Source organism: Euprymna scolopes, chromosome 7, assembly GCF_053919585.1.
Source record: "Euprymna scolopes isolate OS-2025 chromosome 7, ASM5391958v1, whole genome shotgun sequence".
NCBI classification, from domain to species: domain Eukaryota; kingdom Metazoa; phylum Mollusca; class Cephalopoda; order Sepiida; family Sepiolidae; genus Euprymna; species Euprymna scolopes.
The window spans coordinates 163135451-163159555 of NC_136488.1; the positions used below are offsets into that span (position 1 = coordinate 163135451).

General features: G+C 35.3%; 1 protein-coding gene across 1 annotated transcript in view; it reads right to left on the minus strand.

The window, feature by feature from the left end:
- Nucleotides 1–1693: 1693 nt before the first annotated feature.
- LOC145280253 (uncharacterized) overlaps nucleotides 1694–24105 on the minus strand; it is an 85025-nt gene continuing 62613 nt past the window's right edge. The window contains exons 14-20 of the mRNA XM_080132027.1: nucleotides 22395–22492; nucleotides 21004–21073; nucleotides 16220–16456; nucleotides 11624–11866; nucleotides 6780–7019; nucleotides 3494–3574; nucleotides 1694–1960 (exon numbers count right to left, since the gene is read on the minus strand). Of these exons, the coding sequence (XP_079988153.1) occupies nucleotides 1812–1960; nucleotides 3494–3574; nucleotides 6780–7019; nucleotides 11624–11866; nucleotides 16220–16456; nucleotides 21004–21073; nucleotides 22395–22492 (1118 nt within the window). The 3' untranslated portion in view covers nucleotides 1694–1811. The remainder of the gene's footprint in view (nucleotides 1961–3493; nucleotides 3575–6779; nucleotides 7020–11623; nucleotides 11867–16219; nucleotides 16457–21003; nucleotides 21074–22394; nucleotides 22493–24105) is intronic.

Consider the following 24105-nt stretch of genomic DNA (forward strand, 5'->3'; position numbering starts at 1 on the left):
AATAAATAATTTTCTACCTTATCGATTTTCGTAATTTTTGGATATAATCATCTTAAAAATACGAAAAATACGTAGATGCCATTGTTTTCATGTGAAATTCAGTTTTACGATTTCCGAAATTTCGTCTCAATAGTGTAGAAGAGTCTTATCTTTATATATAATTGCTTGAATTAAAGTTTCAAATGCAAAAGTCAGGATCATGGCTCAATTGTCTTCTAAACAAAAACATTCATTTCGAACGTGCCCCTGTCTTATCAAAGAACCTATTGTTGATTTTATAAACCAGACTCTTCTACTTGTGCGGTGGTAAAACTTCTGAAATGCACCTGTAATGTTAGGTTGTCTCAGAGTGTCAAAATAAGACTATTCTTTCTTTAATCGGATTTTTTCATTATGGATTTTTGTTACTTATCAGAGGCATTCCGATACGAAACTTATTTAAGAACGCTCCCAGACGCATAAGGTATATTTGTGTGAAATTTTTTAAAAAATCGATCCAATTGTTTAGGAGTTCATAAAGAAGAAACACACACACAGAAGTAGTGCCTTTTATATATATACTGTGAATGCTGATGTCATGGGTTATATATATATACACACACACACATATACACAGAAGTCTTGAAATAAAGACGAAACATTGATGAACACATAACTCAATTTGTTCCTTTTTATTTCTTTTCACACACACACACACGCGCGCGCGCGTGTGTGTGTGTTACAAGAGTTTCAGAAGAGCCATATCACACACACACACACATATATATATGCATGTATATGTGTGTGTATGTGTATGTTTATATTCATATCAACTTATAATATGGCTCTTCTGAAACTCACACACACACACACACACATATATGTTCATGGAATCTACGCTTTGATTTAGGCACAGATGAAGAGTGGGGAAAATTACTGATGGTGGTTTCAGCTAGATTTTCGTGAAAGATTGTGGAAGAGGGACCAGAGATTGGAGCTCAGACGAGCACTTCCCATGGAAATAACGATAAAACATCGACAGGCAGACAATATCTTTTTATATTTTTATGTCTGTCTGTTTGTCTGCCTCTCTCTCTCTACACACACACACACACACACACACACACACACACACACACATATATATATATATATATATATATATATATATATATATATATATATTCTCACGCAACGAAGAATGCAAAAGAAAACGTGGCATTAGAAAAGATAGTACAGTCAGCATCTCTGATACAGAATTATCCCATCGACGTCCAACATGTGGGAAATATTTCAGAGCTCGAATCAGTCTAAAAAGCCATCTTCGAACCCACAGAACAATTGCATGATCACGGTCATCTTTACAATGGTCGAACGCCATCACCTGTGGTAAGGATTGAACTTTTAACCTCCATAATTTGGACATGTGGCATAACAAATGTGTGGATAAATAATGGATCAAAAGTTTAATTCTGAAGAAATGTCATGAAAATTACAAGATGAGAATTAATCATTAATCATTAATAGTCACTGAAAACAAATTTCGAACCGTGTTCTTATCTGTGTTGGAAAATATCTGGCATGATACCGATTGCACTTTTCTTGATACATAACTAAATTGAAATATGAAAATTTCCTGCCAAAAGTTCCCAACATTTTTGAAGCGGCATGAAAACAATAAACACCAATTCAGTTTTTTAATATTTTATAAAAGTTTATTGTTTACTTTTGTCGGACAAACAAAACAAGTTTGAAGCAATTTATTTCGGAATGTTCACTAGAACGGTCCTGCAAAATGAATATGTTTGATGGAATGAAGTCTAGTTTTACGATTAGTATATCGGTGCGCCACAGTCTTTCATTATGTTTGTAGACATTGAATCCTTTCTAAGTCGTTGATGGCGTCGAAAAATAAACACCGATAATAACGCGCCTCCAATTCCAATTACCAGCATGAAAAAACCGAGCGTCCCCATAGAAGCTGTCAAAAAATAAACCAAGAAAAAAAAACAAATAAAAAGTTTCAGTTGGAATTTCTTTTAATCGACAATTGTAACATTATTAGATAGTTTTTGTCAGCAACATGATCGGTCAAACACGAGAAATTTAAAATGCACTCATCGTTCTTATTGCTGCATACGCAAATGAAATGTGAACTTATTGACAAAGCTGGAGGGAAAACTTAATGTCTTTGAAATGAAATCTTTAAGAATTATTCTTGGAGTAACTTTGCGAGATAGCCTCATAAAAAAGGCTCAATATGGCGTGGAACGATAAAATTGTCGCTCTAGAAAAGACGAAATTATTCCATTTCCGTTTGATGAAAACCGGTTTTTTTTTTGTTTTTTTTTTTGTTTTTTTTTTTTTTGTCGCAGACCATCAACTAGTTGGCCAGTTGTGTACAAATCCCAAAAGCGATAGGAGCCTTCTAACATGTCTGAAAGGGACACAATGTTCAGTGAGCGATCAGAGATGCGCCGCTGTACAACTTATGCTCTCTATTGATCCAAGTTATGGCAGCAGGACCATTGCCAACACCCTCAAAATGCATCACTGGATTGTGAGGAATAACAAGGACGTGCCCAAGGTGATGAAAACAAAGTTTCCGACCACAGTTATGGTCTTTGGTGTGGTTCCAATTGAGGGCCACATCATGCCACCTCACATCTTCGAAGTCGGCTTGAAAGTCAACATCAAAGTGTACCTAGATGTGCTGAAGAGTGTGGTGATCCCCTGGTGCAATCAGGTGGTCGCGGACTCACAAGTCCAAAGAAACCTAGGCCTGAATTCAGAAGGAATGCTACGACTTTGTACCCTTCTCTCCTTGACCTGAACCCACTGGACTACTTCGTTCGATCATACATTGAGACCATCACCAACATGACCTCGCACAACACTAAAGCCAGCTTGATCACCACCAAGCTCTCATCGGTGCTTTTGGAAAAGGCATACTCCCAGTTCAGGACCCGTATCGAGGCGGTGATTGAGGCTGAAGGCGGCTACATTAAATAGATATCAACTCTACTACATTATCAAGTTACCTGGATTGATTTTTATTCAATGAAACGTTTTTAAATAAATCTGTTTTCTTTAGAGCGACAAATACTCAGCACTTTGGTTTCTTGGCTATGCTCTTCATTTGTCTCACCAGACTTTAAAGATTCTATGTAAGTCTTTAATAAAACTTATTTATTTAAAAACTATGCATCACACGTTTACATGCGATGATGCCTTCAATGAGTTTCCAGGCTTTTATATACAGGCATTCAAAATTGTTGTAGACTCTTAAAAATTCATTATGTTATTGCTATACATGTTAAGAGATGACTGACCAATTTTTATGCTTTCAGGTTCAAATGAACAGCTACGGCAGGAATTGGAATACACCGCACTAAGGCCTAATCATCACAGCTGGTGAATTTCAAAAATGCAATCTGAACGTGAGGATACTGTAAAAAGATGATGGACTCTGCTGCAAAAAAGATTTAAAAAAAACAACACCGAAATTTTTTACCTGAGGAATAACCTATATTTCTGGAGCTTAAATATTTTTCATGAGTTGGCGAAAATTTGGAGCCATCTGGTAAGTACATTCCTGTGAAATAGCAGAAAAAAATATCAGCAAAAATGGTAATATTTGATATGACAAAACGGAGACACGTATCAAACTTTTATAAATTAAACAGATGGGATTGTGACATTTTACTAATTTAACAGATGGTATTGTGACATTTTACTAATTTAACAGATGGTATTGTAACATTATCCAAATTTAACGGATGGAATTGTGACATTTTACTAATTTAACGGATGGGATTGTGACATTTTGCAAATATAACATGTATTGTAACATTTTTCTAATTTAACAGATGGGGTTGTGACATTTTACTAATTTAACAGATGAGATTGTGGCATTTTTCTAATTCAACAGATGGGATTGTGACATTTTACTAATTTAACAGATGAGATTGTGACATTTTACTAATTTAACAGATGAGATTGTGACATTTTGAAAATTTAACATGGATTGTAACATTTTACTAATTTAACAGATGGGGTTGTGACATTTTACTAATTTAACATGTATTGTAACATTTTACTAATTTAACAGATGGGATTGTGAGATTTTCCCAATTTAACAGATGAGATTGTGACATTTTACTAATTTAACAGATGGGATTGTGAGATTTTACTAATTTAACAGATTGGATTGTGACAGTTTACTAGTTTAACAGATGGTATTGTGACATTTTACGTATTTAACAGATGGGATTGTGAGATTTTACTAATTTAACAGATTGGATTGTGAGATTTTACTAATTTAGCAGATGGTATTGTGACATTTTACGTATTTAACAGATGGGGTTGTGAGATTTTACTAATTTAACAGATTGGATTGTGACAGTTTACTAGTTCACAGATGGTATTGTGACATTTTACTAATTTAACAGATGAGATTGTGACATTTTACTAGTTTAACTGATAGGATTGTGACATTTTACTAATTTAACAGATGGTATTGTGACATTTTACTCACTTTACAGATGGGATTGTGACATTTTACTAATTTAACAGATAAGATTGTGACATTTCCCAAATTTAGCAGATGGGATTGTGATATTTTACTAATTTAACAGATGGGATTGTGACATTTTACTAATTTGACAGATGGAATTGTGAGATTTTACTAATTTAACATACGGGATTGTGACATTTTCCTAATTTAACAGATGGGATTTTGACATTTTACTAATTTAACAGATGGTATTGTGACATTTTACTAATTAAACAGATGGGATTGTGACATTTTCCTAATTAAACAGATGGTATTGTGACATTTAACTAATTTAGCAGATGGGATTGTAACATTTTCCTAATTTAACAGATGAGATTGTGACATTTTACTAATTTAACAGATGGAATTGTGACATTTTACTAATTTAACAGATGAGATTGTGATATTTTCCTAATTTAACAGATTGGATTATGACATTTTCCTAATTAAACAGATGGGATTGTGATATTTTCCTAATTTAACAGATGGGATTGTGACATTTTTCCAGTTTAAAACGCAATGTTTCTGTTTCCTTCACTCGCTTTATTTTCTTTTCATTACATCAGTACACACATATGCATCCTTCCACTTGAACGATGATAACAAAGGGAAATAACTCTTTTATATTATACGTTTATTGAAGTTTCTTTTTTATAGAAAACTAGCATGGGTGCCCGGCGTTGCCCGGATGTTTGGGGGTGTATGCTGAGCAAAAAAACAAAACAAAAAAAAAGGTCAATTTTTTAAACTTTGATCCCAATTATGACCCCTTAAAACTTATTGTTTTGAGCTCAAATCAAGTTATTAAGTTAGATCCATGTCCAAGGAACCTATATCTAAAATTTCAAGTGTTTAGACCCAAAATTGTCGGAGGAGTTTGGTAGAGTTCTCAAGGTCAAATCGTTGAACTTTGACACCTTAACAGCCAAATTTCTGTCCGAAAACCGATCACATCGATTTTCCCAAATCTCAGTACCCTGTATGTCAAATTTCGAGTCTGTAGACTAAAAATTGACAGAGTTATTGCGTAGGGAAATGTACACAGACACGAGAATACATGACTTCACAGATTAACAGAATATTTTATGCATCTGGCAATAACGTTAATCTATTGTGGCTTTCACGAAAATACAAAAATATAACTGAATATAATTCGAATGATTTATTTAAATTGTAATATATTACTCAGTTTTGTTGTCTATATAAAATAATCTTCTTACATAATTCATTAAAATAAAATGACGAAAAGAAAATATATTTAATCGGCCTCATCGGTGGTTGCTATACAATCCGAAAAACTTAATTTTTCAAATAAAAAAGATAAAATTTTTAAAGATATATATAATTTTTCTTTAGTTATTAAAAAGAAAATAAATATTAAGAAATGTATGTCAAATATTTAAAGCTTTCTGATATTCGTTGGTCATGATAAGGCCTGTGACAACAGCATATTCTTTTCCTTGTTTTGAATCTTGAGTATATATTTGTTAATATCTTATACGTTTTTATATAGACTGATGTAGTTCTCGGTTGATTGACTGTGTCTTACTGTGTCGGATATATACTTGAGAGTCAAAAGAATGAAAAGAATATGCTGTTGTCACAGCCTTAGTCATGATATATACATGACTAGCAGGTAGCCCGGCGTTGCCCGATCGTAAAATACGCTTAAATGTGATATTTTACTTTATGTAGATTCATATTTCTTATTATAGATTCAATTCTTTATTGATTATTTAAACGTGACTCATCTAGACGGTCATAACTTCTGAACCAAAGGAGAAGGAGAAGAAAAATTTCTATTTTCTAAAATCTAAAATGATAAAAATGAAAATGAGTGCTCATTTAGCATTTCATGCTATAAAATTAACAATGTTCAAAATAAGTTCCAAATTTGCCCTCATGATTTGCTGAACAGCACTGACTCTGCAACTTCATCTTCAAACCAAAACAATTTGATTATGCCATGTTTCAAGATGGAGACTCGCAGTGTAATGGCCTTAGAAAGTTTCCATCTGGTACTTGAGACCCTCAGAACTAGCTTTCATCACTGAACCGTACACAATATTAATGATGCTACCATCGCCTCGGATTATTTAAAAACATAATTTTATCTTTTATCGATCTTGAAAAATATAGAATAATATCGAAAATATTGGCAGAGATATACAAATTTCTAATTTTTCTAAATTTAATTTTCCAACTTAATTCATATGGTTTTAGAAGTAACGTGTTTGACACTTACTGGCATAGTGGTTGCAAAATACACTCGGTTGCAGTGTGCCTCCTTGGGTATCTTTGTAGTGTTTCGAGCGGTACATGCATATTTTGGAGTCGGTACAAAAGTCAAAACTCTTGCAGATGAAATTCTCGTTTTCCACACAAATTTTGGCACATTCTTCTTCCGAAATGTCGGCTATTATTTCATCATCGGATAATTTTAAGACTTTGTTATTTGTCTTTTTGAAATCTGTGAGATATTTGACTGAAATTAACAGAAAAACACAAACAAATTATAGAGGAAATGTTATTTTTCATTTCAATCCGATACTGTCCATATAATACTGTGATTGTGCAGCAAATTGGGGCCCTGTGTTGGCGAAGAATTGAGTATGTTAGCTACTTTAGCTGTGCAGTTTACATAGCTAAACTAAATATATACAAATGAAATATTTAAAAGCTTATGGAATGTCTGTAGCAATAATAATAGAAACGAATTAAATATTTAAAACAAATAATGGAAATTAAAGCAATAAACAATAATAATGATAATAATAACTCATGGACTAATTTAGGGCAATGGCGCAATAGAAAGAGGTTAGTTTCAGGTAACAAATAACAGGTTGATTATTCTAGAAGTGTAAGCTATTTTTAGTTTCGGAAACGTTTCCGATGGTTCGTTGTTCTAAACAAGTCTTGAGAGGTGACTGATTTGCAGTAGACAGGACAGTTTCCGATGGTTCGTTGTTCTAAACAAGTCTTGAGAGGTGACTGGTTTGCAGTAGACAGGACAGTTTCCGATGGTTCGTTGTTACACACAAGTCCTGAGAGGTGACTTGTTTGCAGTAGACAGTTCCTCAGAGCAAAATATTCTTACCGTGTCGAGATGGAAAAAAAACATGTGAAATTGCTCCAGAAAAGGTTTAATATTTATGAAGCAATTCTGGTTTCTGATTGGTTGGTAGCAGAACGTGAATTAATTCGATTCGTCAGTTCCTAGCAGCATCGTTTATAAATAGAATCGTCCGATTGTGTGGGATCATACCCCATTAAAAGTCCATGTTGATGGGATGTTTCCTAGCGGCTTCGGCTGCAGGGAGACAGAGTAGTACACGTCAAGGATTCGTCACTTGACACTCAGCCCAACAGGTGAGGGGTCAGGAACTGGCCCAGCACCTGTTGGACTGAGGTACGCCGCCTGGGTAATACCTAGGAGGTCCACCCTCCCAGGCCTTGCCACCGGGCTTTCCGGTGGGGCAAGTTTATTGCTTGCTGCCTGAGGCGCCCCGACCGGGGAATGCCGACGGGATTACTCAGGCAATTTTTAAAATTGCAGGAGTGCCCCTTCTTTAGGGGATCCTGCGGGGTTCCCACTTTCCGGCCTTGTGCCACATAATGCTGATGTGGGCAGCATTTAAATAACTACCCCATTAGAAGTCCAAAATATTGCAACAATTATATTAGCTAGATAAAAATTAAGGATATTCAGTCAATTCAGGAAGCAGAGACGGGCGGACGATCTAATGATGCAATAAACGGCAGCGTATTGATTGGATTCTTCGAGAAAAACAACCTAGCATTGCGACGGGGATATGGAAGTGAAGTAAAAGATATTTAAAGTTTAATAAGAAATTGTCGTGTGTTTAACTGTATGATGTATTGAAAGTTGGAAGTATCTTTATTACAGAGTTTCAAGTCAAGTGTCAGTCGGGGTGACCAACAGAACCAGTGTTCAACACAAACTATGTCCAATTTTTTGTGCGTTTCATTTTATAAAACTGTTCATTGATGTTCATGTGAACTGTCCTTTGGATTAAACACCCGCAAACACCCCCCTGCAGACACACACTGCATTTATATGTTGACACATTTATACGTTGTATACACCTATGACAATGAATCGATATTATACTTACATGAAAATACACCATGTTGATGGGTTTATAAATGAATAATTGTATATATACATACCACTACGACGACACACTACGCGTATATAATATACATGTTTACAGGCATATAAAACTTTACTGTACCATATATAAACATAAACCTTTCATTCTTACGTTATAGTATCACGTTGGTCATTTCTTTTTCTACCTGAATCACAATCTTGTTAATTGTACACCTTTCAAAGTATACAACAGTGTCGATGAGGATTCGAAAGTTTCAACATTGACCAAAATATTTTGTATGTAACAATTGTTCCCACGTTGAATCATAAACTCGTCCAAATGCAAAAAAATATAATTTAATATTTATCATCACTTTCATCTATTCTGAAGTCAAACTGAATATGGCTCTCCTCATTCCAGTATCCCTTTTAACACTCTCAGCATGCAGCCCAAACTAAGGAATGCCCATTTTAATATTTTATGCTTCCATATAATGCAATGCCATTTCTACCATTCCTCTACTTGAAGGCTTATTCTATTGGTTAGTATCATTTATTGTTATAAATATATTCGAAAATTAATCGTTCAAACGTTTAATTAATGTTGAATAGAATTATCATATTATATTTCGTCATCGTTGATTTTTAAAAGATTTCGCTGTTTTATTTTTGCATCTGATATTTAAGGATATTTTAATGAATTAAAAATAATAATTTTCTTTTGCTTTACTCAACCCTATCTGTTTTCGTCTGACTTTTATTCTAATTTCTTCCATCTAATTCCATTTGCGTTCTGTTGAGCTCTCACACCTTAATATATTTAATTTCGACCGGAAATCCTAAGACTGCTCTTTTGTTAGCACCCAATCAACACACACACACACAATAGAAACTGACTATTGCGTTTGCTCTCTCAACCTCTCCACATTGTTTATTTATCTTACTTTCAATCGACTATATGCGTCGTGTTGAATCATTTCCCTACGTTGTCTGGAGCGCAGACATATGCAGATGTGATTCAATTCAAGGAAAACACTAACTTTGCTATACAGCAAAATATTATTTACAATTAGAGAACGAAATTATTCTGCTATTGCAACATCTTGTTTTGTGAATTGAATTTAAAGAAGAAATTTTCTACTTCTGTATTTCAAATTCTTCTCTAGGTGCGTTTTACATTAAATTGAAATAAATTACTTATTTAACCAACAGAAAATCGATATTCGTATTATTTGGATTCATCAGACTACTGTTCTCATCTTCAGTGTCATTTTCACAATGTTATCTCCGACTTTCTTTAAGTTTAGCATGCTCTCGTTCCGTCAGCCATGGCTGAATAGAGGACCTAAGTACCTCTATGAAGTAAAAAAAGAGTTCCATTCAGAATTCTGAAGAAGGTCGCAGGTTACATTAACCGAAACGTTGTGTAAATTACACTCAAGATGAGAACAGTAGTCCGATGAATCATAATACATATAACTAATCCTCATCTTTTAACTTCAGAAAGAAAGTTGATAGATACGATACGTGACAGACATATAGCTTTCTTTGGTTTTAAACGTGGAATATAGCAGATGTGATTTATTTTCCGATGGTTTCCTTCCACTTTGTGGGGAGAATGGGTTAACTAAACTAGAAAGGTTATACTACTACTATAATGAAATATACTCTAAAAATGATAAATACTTTTTTTTTTTGAAAATGTTTGGAACGGAAATGGTTTTAATGATTTTTAACTGATAAAGAGCGACTATAAAAACTGAAATCTGTGCTGCTGTTACCCTGTTCACCTGTATGTGACAACTATGACAACTGCTGATACAAAGTAAGAGAAAGAGACAGGTAGGGCGACCTCTACAGTATGTGTTATACATGTGGAAATCTGTTTGCGTGGTTAAGAATGATAATCCATTATGATAGGACAAAACAAAATATTATAGTGTTAATACTTCTATACTGGGAAAATATTCGAATCGTATTAGAAATGATCTGAAATAAAATGCAAATAAATAAAAAGAAAGAGACAGGCTGACGTCCCCTATACTCTGTGCGACGCGTGCAGATATCTGTTTGCATGGTAAAGATGTTTTATCTGTTATGATAGAACAAAACAAATTATAATAAGTTTAACTAGCAGAATCCGTGGAAATTCCACGGTGGTTGAAAATTTTTAAAACGCATTATAAATAAAATGAATAAAAAAAAAAAAATAAAATAAAACGAATAACGACGAATTTAACACATTTTTGTATATTCTTTTTAACTTTTAATAGTTAAGAAGAAATAATTTTTTTAAAAATTAGATTTTTTTCAATAAAAATTCAACACACAACACATTGTTTTGTTTTTTTTCTGAATAATTTTTTTATATAAATTATAAAGGAACAGATATCAATAACTTGCACATTTCTTTAAAATTTTGAAAAGAAACTATAATAAAAAAGAACTTACAGTCTCCTCTCGACATGACTTTTTTTTAATTATAAAATAAAATAGCAAATTTTAAACCATAAACAGACAACCATGACCTTTTTTTGTTTTGAAAATGTTTGGAATGGAAATGGTTTTAATGATTTTTAACTGATAAAGAGCGACTATAAAGGGAGATAATTCTCATTGATTTATGTTTGCGGATATGATGTTTTTTTTTTTTTGTTTATATTTTTTGTGAAACTGAACGTCGGATAAGTAAATTAGTGTTTAGATACTCCTGTCCTGGAAAAAAATATTTCAATAGTATAAGAAATGAGTTCAAATAAAATACAATTAAATTAAAAGAGGCAGACGACCTCTATACTCTCCGCGATACATGCTGACATCTGCTTGTGTGCTCAAGATTTTTAATCTGCTATGATAGGACAAAACAAATCTTAATAAGTTTAATACGCTTATGCTGGGAGAAGTATTTGAATAGCATAAAAACTGTTTTCAAATCAAATAAAACTAAATTAAATAACTGGGAACATGGTACTTACTTGAATAATGCGAACACATCGGTTCGTTGTTGATCTGTGATTTTGGAACATCTAGAATATGCGTGCGACCAATCACACACGTCTGGATCAGTTCACAGTAATCGAATGATTTACATTCCAATTCAGCATAATTAAAACAAAGGGCTGCACATTGATCTGGTGTACCAACCTTTTGGTAAGCGACATCCAATTTAGGTAGAATTGTTTGACCAGGGTATTTATTGAACCACGTTAAATAGTTCACTGTGAAATATAAAAGAATATCTTTAAAATGCAGCTTTATTAATTAGACATGTTAGATATATTTGCTTATATATTAAAAAAAAAAAAAAAGACGTCGTTTGTGTGTGTATCGGTGTGATTTCGTTCCCTATAGACTCCAAAACGGCTGAGCCAATTTTTTTCTTTTTCAAATTTCACACACATAGTTTGTATCAGAATGCTCTGAATAGGTACTAAAAATTTATGAGCAAAAAATTCCGATGAAAGGAACAGTCATATTTTGACCAAATCTAATACCCTTATACAACCTAACCTCACAAATAGACTTGCAAAGTTTTATTTCCGCAGAAGCAGAAGGGCCCGGCTATAAAACCAACATTAGGTTCTCTGAAAAACGACTGACTGCTCCTGCTGTTTGTCAGATAGAAACAAAGTGTAAAGTTGCTTGAATCAGCAGGAGCCGAATCAGACATTTAGTCGTGCCGGATTTTGGTCGTACATAAGACATTTTACTAAAATTGTACGATTATTTGCTCTTGCTACTGTTTGGATATTAAAGCAACTTCGACTTGGGTTTATCAGTGCAAAATATTGTAAAAATCTGTTGTGGTATTATTAAAATAGACAATAAAATTAATTTACTCACAAGTTTCAGTCGAGAGGTTATTATTTTGCAAATATGTTTTCAGATTTAAATAAAAAAGTATTTACAAAGATAAATTATTTTTTTAAATATTCTCTCTTAAAGCAGATAGTAAATAGATACATAATTATTTATGTGCACAATGAACTCTTTAAAAACGGAAACATTTTTTTTCGTTTTTTTTTTCGTTAGAAATATTTGTAAAAAAAAATAAAACACTTTTATTTGTTTAAATAAGTCGTGCCTTGATTTTACTATTTATGCACAACTAAGAATTAAACACGATTTGATGTATGTCTAATTTAACGCTAAAAGACTGAAACAATTATTTGGCACATTGTGCAAGGACCTGATTAAGGACTTAGCATTACACCTCCACCCCTGGCCCTAAAGAAATTTTTCCCACTGAATATTTTTTCATTTATCGAATTTTCATTTTATTTTATATTATTTTATTTCTTTTTATTTCTTTTTACTTCTTTCTTTCTGTCACTTGACTTTTTATATCCTTATATTTTTGTTTTTTTATATCCACTTTATTCCCTTATTTTTCATTTTTTTTTATTCTCCTATATTTAATAACTGCATATCTATTATTATCTTTTATTATTCTATAATTCTTATATTTTTGCAACTTATTTTACCATCTTCTTATCCTCTATCTTATTCAATTAAATGTTTTGTACAACTGCACATAATTCATCACCTCGCATTAATTATCTTACTATTACTCCTAATAACTTATATTTCTTTGAATTGAAATGAACACATATCCAAGGAAATGGCAGAAACACTAGAGGATGACCTCCAATCCGTAGTGGAATGGGGACAAAAATGGTTGGTCTCATTCAATGCTTCTAAGACTAAGCTTGTTTCCTTCAATAACTACAAGAAACCTTCTCTACCACCAATAGCAATGGCCAAGAACACATTACCTGAAAGTACTTCTTTTAAACTCCTCGGCCTAACGTTTACAGGGAATATGAACTGGAATAGATACATTGAGAGCATTGCCAAGGCTGCTGCAAGGAAGGTTGGCTCCCTCTACCGTGCGAGAAAACTACTTACGCCTGACAGTATCCTATACCTCTATAAGGCAACCATTCGCCCATGTATGGAGTACTGTTGTCACATCTGGGCTGGTGCATCTGCTGCTTGTCTCTCGCTCCTGGACAGGGTTCAAAAGAGAGTCGCCAACCTGATAGGTCCTGAACTGTCATCTAGGCTTCAGCCTCTGTCCCATCGACGAGATGTTGCATCCCTCTGCCTGTTCTACAAATACTTTAACGGTGAATGCTCTGACGAACTGCAAACACTTGTACCTCCCCGACGTCACTACCCCCGACAAACCCGACAAGCTACTAAGTCTCATCCCTTTACAGTAGAGATCCTTAGGTGCAAGAAAGCCTTTTACTCCAATAGTTTCTTCCCCAGAACTGCAGGTCTTTGGAACTCCCTTCCGGGATTCTGCTTTCCCAACTGCAATGATATGCAGAAGTTCAAGTGTAATGTTAACAAACATCTTTCTACTCTTCTCCCTTCATAATGACCCCGCTAATTAAGTCCCTGATAGTAGCCCCCTACTTCAAAGTGGCACTGTGCCTTGTTTGGGGTAAAAATTGAATAAAAAAAATAAAAAAAAGTACTGTTATAATTTCAGATACCCCTTCTAAAAAAAATACCGATAATGCATAAACCCCCTATCTCATGTAAACCGCCTCGATAGCAACAACACATCTACACATGCTTAAATAAGCAACTTATTTCAAGTAACTTACCCTATATTCTCCCCGAAAGTTTAAACACACATACATGAAACCCACTATGACAGACATGGTCAATACCTACCTACATTATATTATACGAACTACACTCCTTCTATATCACAGGGATCAATATACTTTCCCCAAACAGCCTCAATCATTTATTTTGTTCCTAATGTAACCATCGTTAGACGTCGCATCCCTATCATGTTAGCTAGCATTTTCTCTACTCTTTTGATGAGAAGGATGAGACTTCGAAATGCCATGGTATAAAGAGTTCTCACTTACCAAACACCCCTAATTGATGTATACTCTTATTAAATGAATGAATAAATCTTTATATATTACTATATCATTTTTATACCTCCATTTTCTATCTTTATTGACTTCTAAACATATATATATATATATATATATATATATATATATATATATATATATATATATATCAGAAGCATTCAGAGAAAAAAACAATCTAAGAACACCCACACATACATAAACTGCATTTCTGTGAAATTTTAAAAAATCGGCCCAGCTGTTTGGGAGTCCATAGGAATGAACTCTCACACATATAAAGACACATACATACAGACTCACACACAAAGTGCTTTATATATATATATATATATATATATATATATATATATATATGACGATTGCAACGTCTTGTCAGACGAATGCCACTCCCTCAGAAACTTAAAGTCCATGAGCCCAAATGCCTGAGGGAGTATCTATACAAAGATGATGTTACAGAGTCTTAGCTTTGTACGACAGCTAAGTCCCTCTCTCGGTTCACAAGGTTGAGATCCAGCAACAAGCAAGAGCAAGATAGCCAGCAACAAATTAAACTGCAGACCAGCTTAATGCGAGTATTGGTCTCCCGCTTTATGTTTTTTTTTAAATCAGAGATTTGCTTCTCCTAGAAAGGTTGCCTTCGACACGGCTTACGGGAGCCCTCTCCACCTAACAAATATATACATACGCACAAATATACACTGTGCTAGTTGGCCATTGACCCCGAAAACGGTTCATTTGCCCTTTGGAAGGCCTTGTTTTTAATCCTTCAGGGAGACTAGCCGCCCTCCTCACCAAACAAGACTGGTAGGGGAACCAATTTAGTCGCCGGTGAACCGACCATGAGGCAGGTAGTACTGGGTTATATGGTACTAGTAGCATATGACATGACCTGACTATATACATACACGCATGTACATACATATGCACACACACACGTACACATACACGTACATGTAGAATATATATGAAGGAGCATTTAGCATGACGATGATGATGGTTGTTACGAATAGGTGAATTCAACATGAATAAAAGAGTAAAACAATTCCAAATACACAGAAGATAGAATAGAGAGACGTTCGCTTCGCCGGTTGTACAGTTTTTAAAATGAAAACGCGTTCATAACGGCACAAATCCTCAACGTTCATGACGACGCCGATGATACATACATACATACATACATGATGATTGCAACGTCTTGTCAGACGAGTGCCACTCCCTCAGACATTTAAAATCCATGAGCCCAAATGTCCGAGGGAGTATCTATACAAATATGATGTTAAAGAGTCTTAGATTTGTACGACAGCTATCTCTCTCTCGGTTCAAAATGTTGAGATCCAGCAACAAGCAAGAGCAAGATAGCCAGCAACAAATTAAACTGCAGACCAGCTTAATGCATACATACATACATACATACATACCTAGGTAGATAGAGCAAGTGTATTTATATATTTTTAATCGTCAAAAGTAATTGTTTTTGTTTGTTTTTTTAATATAAAGAAAAGTTAGTTTTAAGTGCATTTTTTATTCGCATTTAAAAGACAAGCATTTGAGTGACGTCATATATAGTGTAATGCTGAACTCGATTCTTTAAGACCCTGGCTCAAGTGCGTTACTAGTTTTATCCATTTGTTTCACTTGTTCACCAAACTGAATGAAATCGTTTAAACATACGTGTGTAAACATCACATGTGGAGGATTCTTTCAAGTATTGCGGGTTCATAACAGAAGTTTCCTGGCTCAGACGACACTCTCCATTGGAATAACAAAAGTCGAAGGAAAGGCAGTAGAAATTCTCTTCATCATAACAAGCCGAGGCACAATCATCAACGGACAATCCGGGTAGAACAAGTTTGTCATGACCCTCGAGTATGTGGTTTTTGAGGCGGCTGAAATCTTTCTGCCAACTTGCTGAAAAAAAAAACAGCTTTGAAATAAATCAACATAATTGTTTACATGTTATACGGTTCAACTTCTTACAAGGCGAAGTCAGACATAAGACCGAGATTTGAGTCAGATCGGATACGGTTCAAACTAATGCAGATTCACTATTTTTCTCTTCTCGGATTGATTTCAGCGTAGGAAATCCACTTTAGATAGCAAAGGATGCTAAAAAATATACCAAAGGTTCTTGTTGGTTCAGGAAAATCAGGATTGAACCATTAGTTTGCTAGAATTTTAATACAACAAGGGATATATACGGCATAATCACGTTGACACACCAGTTATCGTTAGATCACCAAAGTTAAGCAACGTTGAGCCTAATCAGTACCAGATGGGTAACCATTTGGGAATATTAGGCGCTGTGTGTAGGAGGACATCGATATTTCTGGCAGCCCTCGAATCCCCTTGGTGTTCAACTGTCTTGACCCTGTCCTGCCGCTGGATCAGATTGGTTGGGATGAGAGTGAGGCTAATGATGTGCATATCAGCTTCACTTCAAACAAAACTTCCATCATGTGTTATAAAAAAAAAGGGGGTTTATGATTCCCACTTACCTCCCTTTAATACACTAACAATCTAAAAATAGGATCTGTCTAATTAACCAATCAAAGACCCCCGTTTATCGGGTTCGCTTTTAGAACAATAGTCTCTTCCTCTTTTAACAACAGCTCGTCCATGAAGCAACAGGTAGGAAAATTCCTCTCCTAAAATTTTGTGCCTATACGAACATTACAAGAGCCGTCTAATTCTTTGGACGTAAAAGAAATTTATAGCTGGACTTTCTCTAAAGCCGCAAAAGCAATAAGTTTTGCAAAACTTGTAAATTTTATTGTTTTAATAATTAATACTTTTTTTCTATATCCTGTTTTGTGTCGTTAGTGAATACCTTTTTTTCAGTCTGCTCCAACGAACTTCGCGGCAATTTTCGGACTACAACCTCCATTTGCCAGTATTCGCTTTATTTTGCAAAACGTTCTGATCTCTATTTGGCATCAATTGAAATGAATGGCTCTCATTTTGGAGAGGCTCTATGTTTTGACAAGCTTCTGGGCTTGACTTTTACTCCTGATCTAAAATGGAATACATACATCAAATCCGTTGCTAAGGTCGCTGGAAAAATAATGGGATCCTTCTATCGATCCAGCAGATATCTACCTGCTGATGCAATTCTCTACCTATGTAAAAACCAGGTACATCCATGGATGGAGTATTGCTGTCACATCAGTTCAAGATTCAGCATTCCTATCCGGTCGAAGTTAACAACCTGATGAAGGCCAGAGGAATAGTTGGCCGAAACGTCGTGAAAACAACAACTATAAAAAAGATGAGGATAATCTGCAAATAAATAAATAATATATACTAAACCTTATGTCTAGAATAATTAATTACTCATCTCAAAAAGAGTTCCAATAATGAACTTATCGATATTCCCTAGCTTGAGCATCAGAATTACGTAACTCCCTTGCGTGGGAGGGTATACTTCCTTGGATATTTTGTTCCTAATATTGATATGATGTATACATATCAAATTAAAAAAAAATATCCGTATATTGCCAAATTATTTCTATGTATCAATACTATTTTCAGTCAACCTTTTCTATGATACAAGAATTTGGTATTATTATACAAACACCGTGACAGCGTTAGGGTTAGGGTTAGGATTAGGGTTAGGGTTAGGGTTAGGGTTAGGGTTTAGGGTTAGGGTTAGGGTTAAGGTTAGGGTTAGGTTTAGGGTTAGGGTTAGGGTTAGGGTTAGGGGTTAGGGTTAGGGTTAGGGGTAGGGTTAATTCGCTGTCACGGTGTTTGTATAGTTTTACCAGAATTTTTACCTTTTCATGAATTTGATGATGTCTGTATTTTCAATAATCATTACCTCAATCAAGTATGTATGCCTTTTCAGTATGTTTATTTGTGTACAGCCTAGCATCCACATCACTTAACCAATCGTCACCAAACTTGGTCGAAATGATTCATTGTATACAATCGAACACAAGTGGCTATTTTATTCATAGCCGGAGGGAGAGGGGGGGGCAAACAGTATTATTTCAGTAAATTATCACAAATTAAAAAGGATTTGAACTCAGTATAATCAATTCCATAGGTTATAAGGGTATCCATTATTCAAATTACACGTTTTATAGGATGAGAAGATCATCTAAAAATTGGGAGAGTCTGCAAGTACAATGAATATTTTTATTATTACCTACACCACAAGGGAGGCTATGTTTTTGACTGAGTTTGCTTGTTACTAAGTTTGTGTGTGTACAACCTAGTGTCTACTTCACTTGACCAATCGTCACCAAACTTGTTCAAAATAGTTGTCATCATATTAGAACTGATTTAATTTTGGAATATTTAGGTTCAAAGTCATGATGACTTCAGTTCTGTTCATTGTAAATATTCACTATTTGGTCCATATTGTAGCTAATGAAGTCCTTGAAGGTCAAAATTTTGACAGAATTTCAATTGACTTTTTTCAATTTTTATGTATGAATCTGACACTATTTGATAACAGTAATCGCCATAAAAGGTTTCAGCGTGATTAAATAGTTTTTTAATCACTGGCATTTCTGTGGCATAACTTTCTGAATACTTAATAAAATATGAATGATAAAACTTTGTTGAGTGCTTACATTTCCAAGCGAAAGTAGATAGTCTCATGACTCACTTATGTATTTGGTCGGGTTTGTTAGCATATTTATTTGTACACGGCCTAGTGTCCACATCACTTGACCACTTGTCACCAAACTTGGTTAAACTATTACTCATGGTCTAACTTAGAAAGTTGAGTGAATTTAATTTGAAGATATCTAGGTCAAACGCTAAGGAAGAGGTTGCACTTTTGGTTATGACTTAAGTTTCACTCATTATAAAGAAGTGCTACGTGGTTTATATTGTCGAAAATGAAGTCTTATGTCTTATATCAACTCGATGAAAAGTTCAGTCAAGGTTGGAAATTGAACAGAATTTTAATCTTCTACAAGTTTGGTGTATGATTTTGAGGCCTTTTTATGACAGTAATCACCTTACATAATGTCAGTTTGGTTAGCTGAGTAAGTTTTTTTTTTCAGTTATCAATGTTTTCATAGCATAACATTAACAATATGTCATACAATATGGAGAAGTAAAGCCCAGATAAAACTTTAGCTCATCCTTACGTTGTTAAGTTGAGTTATGTAATCTCACGATTAACATATGTTCTTATTAAGGTTGGAATCTAATCACGTTGCCACACCGGTTCCCGCTGGATCACTGAAGTTAAGCAACATTGAACCTGGTCAGTACTAAAAGGGTGACCATTTGGGACTCCTAGGTGGTGTATGTGCTCTCCGCTTATCTCGGCATTGTGTTCCAGTCGTCCTGGACTTTTCCTTGCTACTGGACTCAAACAGTGCCGATTCAGGAGAGGTGTGGTTGGGGACTGCACAAGCCTTGCTTCACAATTACATGCGCAACTGCCTCTATAGGGGGTATCCTTTCTCTTTCGAGGCTGAACAGAGACATCGCATATTAAGGTTGAAATACTGATGAAGAAGATCGAAGCATACAACGATCATAAGCATATCAATTACCTTGACTTAACCTTGATAAAAGGTGTGCACCATCTCTGGGTAGGGACGATCATCATGCCAGGTTTGATCATGATTGGTCCAGAGGTGTGGGTTGTAGGAGAATTAGACACACACACACACACACACACACACACGAACGCTACTATATATATAGATTTAGTATTGCTTAATTCTCATTAACGTTGATTTCTTTTATCCTATCACATGTATATATTGTACCTATTTACTATGCCTCCCCACGGAACAGAGTTAGACACCAGGGTCGTTTTTTAACGTGGAGAAAAGGTACAAAAATAAAAATTGTCTCAGTCGTGAAGGATTTCTCCTCCACCGAAAGAGAACAAGAAAATGGAGTGCAGCATCTGAAGAACAGATGGTATTTATTTGCTCCCCCACCGAGCAAATTAGGCACAAGGCCAATTTTTAATGTGAGGAGTGAAGGGAGGGGGAAGGGGAAAAGGGGACCAGCTCCCGAGAGGTGGGAAATGGGAGCTGGTTAAAGGTCAGGCATGTGGGGTTGCCCCCACATCTGGTCTTTGCTAGTCATAGCTTGCAGTATCTGCCAGAACAGATGGTATTTATTTGCTCCCCCACTGAGCAAATTAGGCACAAGGCCGTTTTTAATGTGAGGTAAAAACCAGCTCCCCTAAAAGGGGTCACTCTGGTTACCAAAAATAATAATTGTCCCAGTATAGAGGGTTTCCCCTCCATTGACTGGTACAAATTATCTTAAGTGCAGCATCTGCCGGAACAGATACTACACTTTGATCTTGTCCCGAAGGCCAAGAAGAAAATCAGTTAAGGCTTTATGTACAACGATTAACTAGCGCATGAAAACGTCAATAAAATTGTAAAATACTGGTTTTTTTTCATTTCAAGTAAAAAGGCAATTTTTCACACATAACAAGAACGAACAATCAAGTAAGAAAAACATCAACTCACGTGATCCTATTTCTCGATTGGCGCCATTCAATACATCACTTCTAATACTGACGGCAACGATTGACATTTCCTGAAGGAAAAAAATATATCTTCAAAAAACTACAAAAAAAAATCTCACTTCAAAGCAACAACTCACTAGCTGTTTAAAGTCGTTAATCTATAATATATATCTCACCTGTCTGTTTTAATGTATGTATGCATGTATGTATGTATGTATGTATGTATGTATGTATGTATGTATGTATGTGTGTACGTACGCACGTACGTACGTATGTATGTATGTCTTGCAAAAACTTTCGACAGAGGCGACGGATCGTCAGGACATTGTCATTTTAAAACTCAACCCTTCGGACAACAAATATCGGAAAATTAGCCCAAAACATTAATCCCTTCACCACGAAGTCGGCAGTTTTCTACAGGGAGGGTCGGGTTTTTTTTTTTGTTTTTTTTGCTGACATTTTTTGCAAGTCATTCAACCCTCGTGCCCACAATATCACATAAAAGGCGTAATTTCGACCGCCCGCGACGTCACAACCATGGTAGGCATATCTGTAAAATAGTTTGGGTTTTTTCCACCTCTTTTTCCTCTGGTGCATTACGGGTTTGAGCCTGCTTACTACTTTCACTTTATTGCCCAACCAACACCCTTACACACACCTCCACTTTCTTTTCCGCCTTTGCGTCACGGGTTTAAGCTTGCCTGCCTACTACAACTTGTTTTTTTGCTTAACACACACCTCCAAACACCCGGGTAACGCCGGCCACCCAGGCTAGTCTATAATATAAATCTTACCTGTATGTATGTATGTATGTATGTATGTATGCCTAATACTTTCGACAGAGGCCATGGATTTTTATGAAACCGGTATCGATTTAAACCACGACCTTTCGGACGACAAATATCGAGAAATTGGCTAAAAACTTTAATTCCTTCACTCTCAACTGGGTAGTTTTCTACAAGGAGGGGGTCACTTTTTTCGCCGATATTTTCGAAAGTCATCCCCTCTTTCCATTGAAAACCTTATTTAAACCTTTGTCACTTCCGGTTTGGCGATGAACGTAACGGAAAAAAACGTCATGTTTTTTTTTCACGTTATTTTTCTCCTTCGCAATACTTGTTCGAGCCTGCCTGTCTACTACCACGTCTCCAAACACGCGGGCAACGCCGGACACCCTGGCTAGTAACGCATATGACTCAAAGTAAAAAAAAAAATACGTTTGGGACTCTTTTTAGACCCTGTCTAGCGAGAGACTGGTGGTAAATCCCATCTAACCTATAAATATATGGGTGATGTGTATTTATGTTGGCATATAATCAATCGTTCGTATCTATTGTTTAGTAAGTTATGCCTCTTTTTATATATAGTATTTTTTCAACTAACTTTACTTACCGCCATTTCTATTATGATTTTTCTTTGATACACAGCATCCTTTAATTTAGTCCATACTTCTTCTAATGACAACCATTTGTGTTTCAGACTTTTTACACCTGAAATGATGAAGAGCGAAAATTACCGATTTTTTGTATGGAAAATCGTAACTTACTTGGCTAGCATGTGCGCGTGCTTCAAAGGGTCGGTCGTGTAACGAAAAAAAAAAAAAAAAAAAAAAAAAGAAAGAATGGCTAAGATGGCGACACCTAGTTGGTTTTATAGTTGATGGTCACGTGAACGATGCAGACTGTCGCCATTTCTATGCAAATAAGACAGGTGAATAAGTTGGAAGAAGGCGTGCTATGTACGTAGTCGTGTGCTAGTGAACTTGAAAAAGTGTCGGGTTTTGGAGTTGGAAGTTTTGATAACAATGTGTCGAATTTAACCGATAAATTGTTCGTTTAACATATTTTTTAAATGTTCCTATTTACAATGCCTCACCACGGGACAGAGTTAGACACCAGGGTCGTTTTTTAATGTGGAGAAAAGGAACAAAAATAAAAAATGTCTCAGTCGTGAAGGATTTCTCCTCCACTGACAGAGAACAAGAAATTGAAATGAAGATCTTAAGAACAGATACTACACTTTGATCTTGACTAAATAGAAAAACTGTGTTGTAGCCACTTTAAAGTGCAAATATTTTTTTAAAACTTGATTTTTTTTTTTCTTATTAATTTCGGATAGTAAAATGTCTATCATCAGAGAAGGAAAAAGATATTTTTTTCGTGAATAAAATATCCGTGTCTCGTGTTGTTATATTGAGTTTTGTGATGTTCTTGCTCTATTGTGGATCAAATCTATTTGAGCTTTTTTTAGGCAGGTAGTAGTTGTAATATAATGAGGATTGACAAGAAGGATGTTTACAACATCGGCACAGAGCCTCCACAAGCTACGGAATTTAATTTTTGAAAAAAAAAAAAAACTATTTCCTTCTGCTCTGGCAGGAGATATTGTAACGAGACGAACTTTACTCTAGTAATTAATACAATATAACTGGAAAGAAAAAAAAAGAAAAATCCGGGTCGGCATTTTTTCTTTTTAACAAAAGTTTTTTCCCCGTTTTCTTTTGTTTTCTTAGACAAAATGTCTCTCGCCGCCACATGTTCATTTAGTCCGAAACGCGTTTCTCCTTCCTAGAGTTTTGAAAAATACACTTCTAGATTACGTCATACATCATCAGGAGTCGCGTCTTCTGCTTAGTGCGGATTGCAAACCCACGTGACATATTTATCTTTTGACCTCTATTATACCCTCAAAACATAACTTTGACAGGTCAGTGGTTGATCGTTTGACGTGACCAAAAATATTTAAGGGGTTTACTTTTGATTTTATCAAATAGAGGGGATAGGGAATTAGTTTAACGGAGGGTGGAAAAAATTGTTTCGATCAGGCGATGTCTCGTAACGAAACGCCTTACGTGATTTTGAAACACCCCAACGCGATTGGCATAATCACGTTGACATACCGGTTCCCGCTGGATCACCGAAGTTAAGCAACGTTGAACCTGGTCAGTACTAAAATGGGTGACTATTTGGGACTTCCAGGTGCTGTATGTGCTCTCCGCTTATCTCGGCATTGTTTCTAGTCGTCCTGGTCTTCTTGCAACTGGACTCAAACAGTGCCGATTCAGGACAGGTGTGGTTGGTGATTGCACAACGTTTGCCTCACA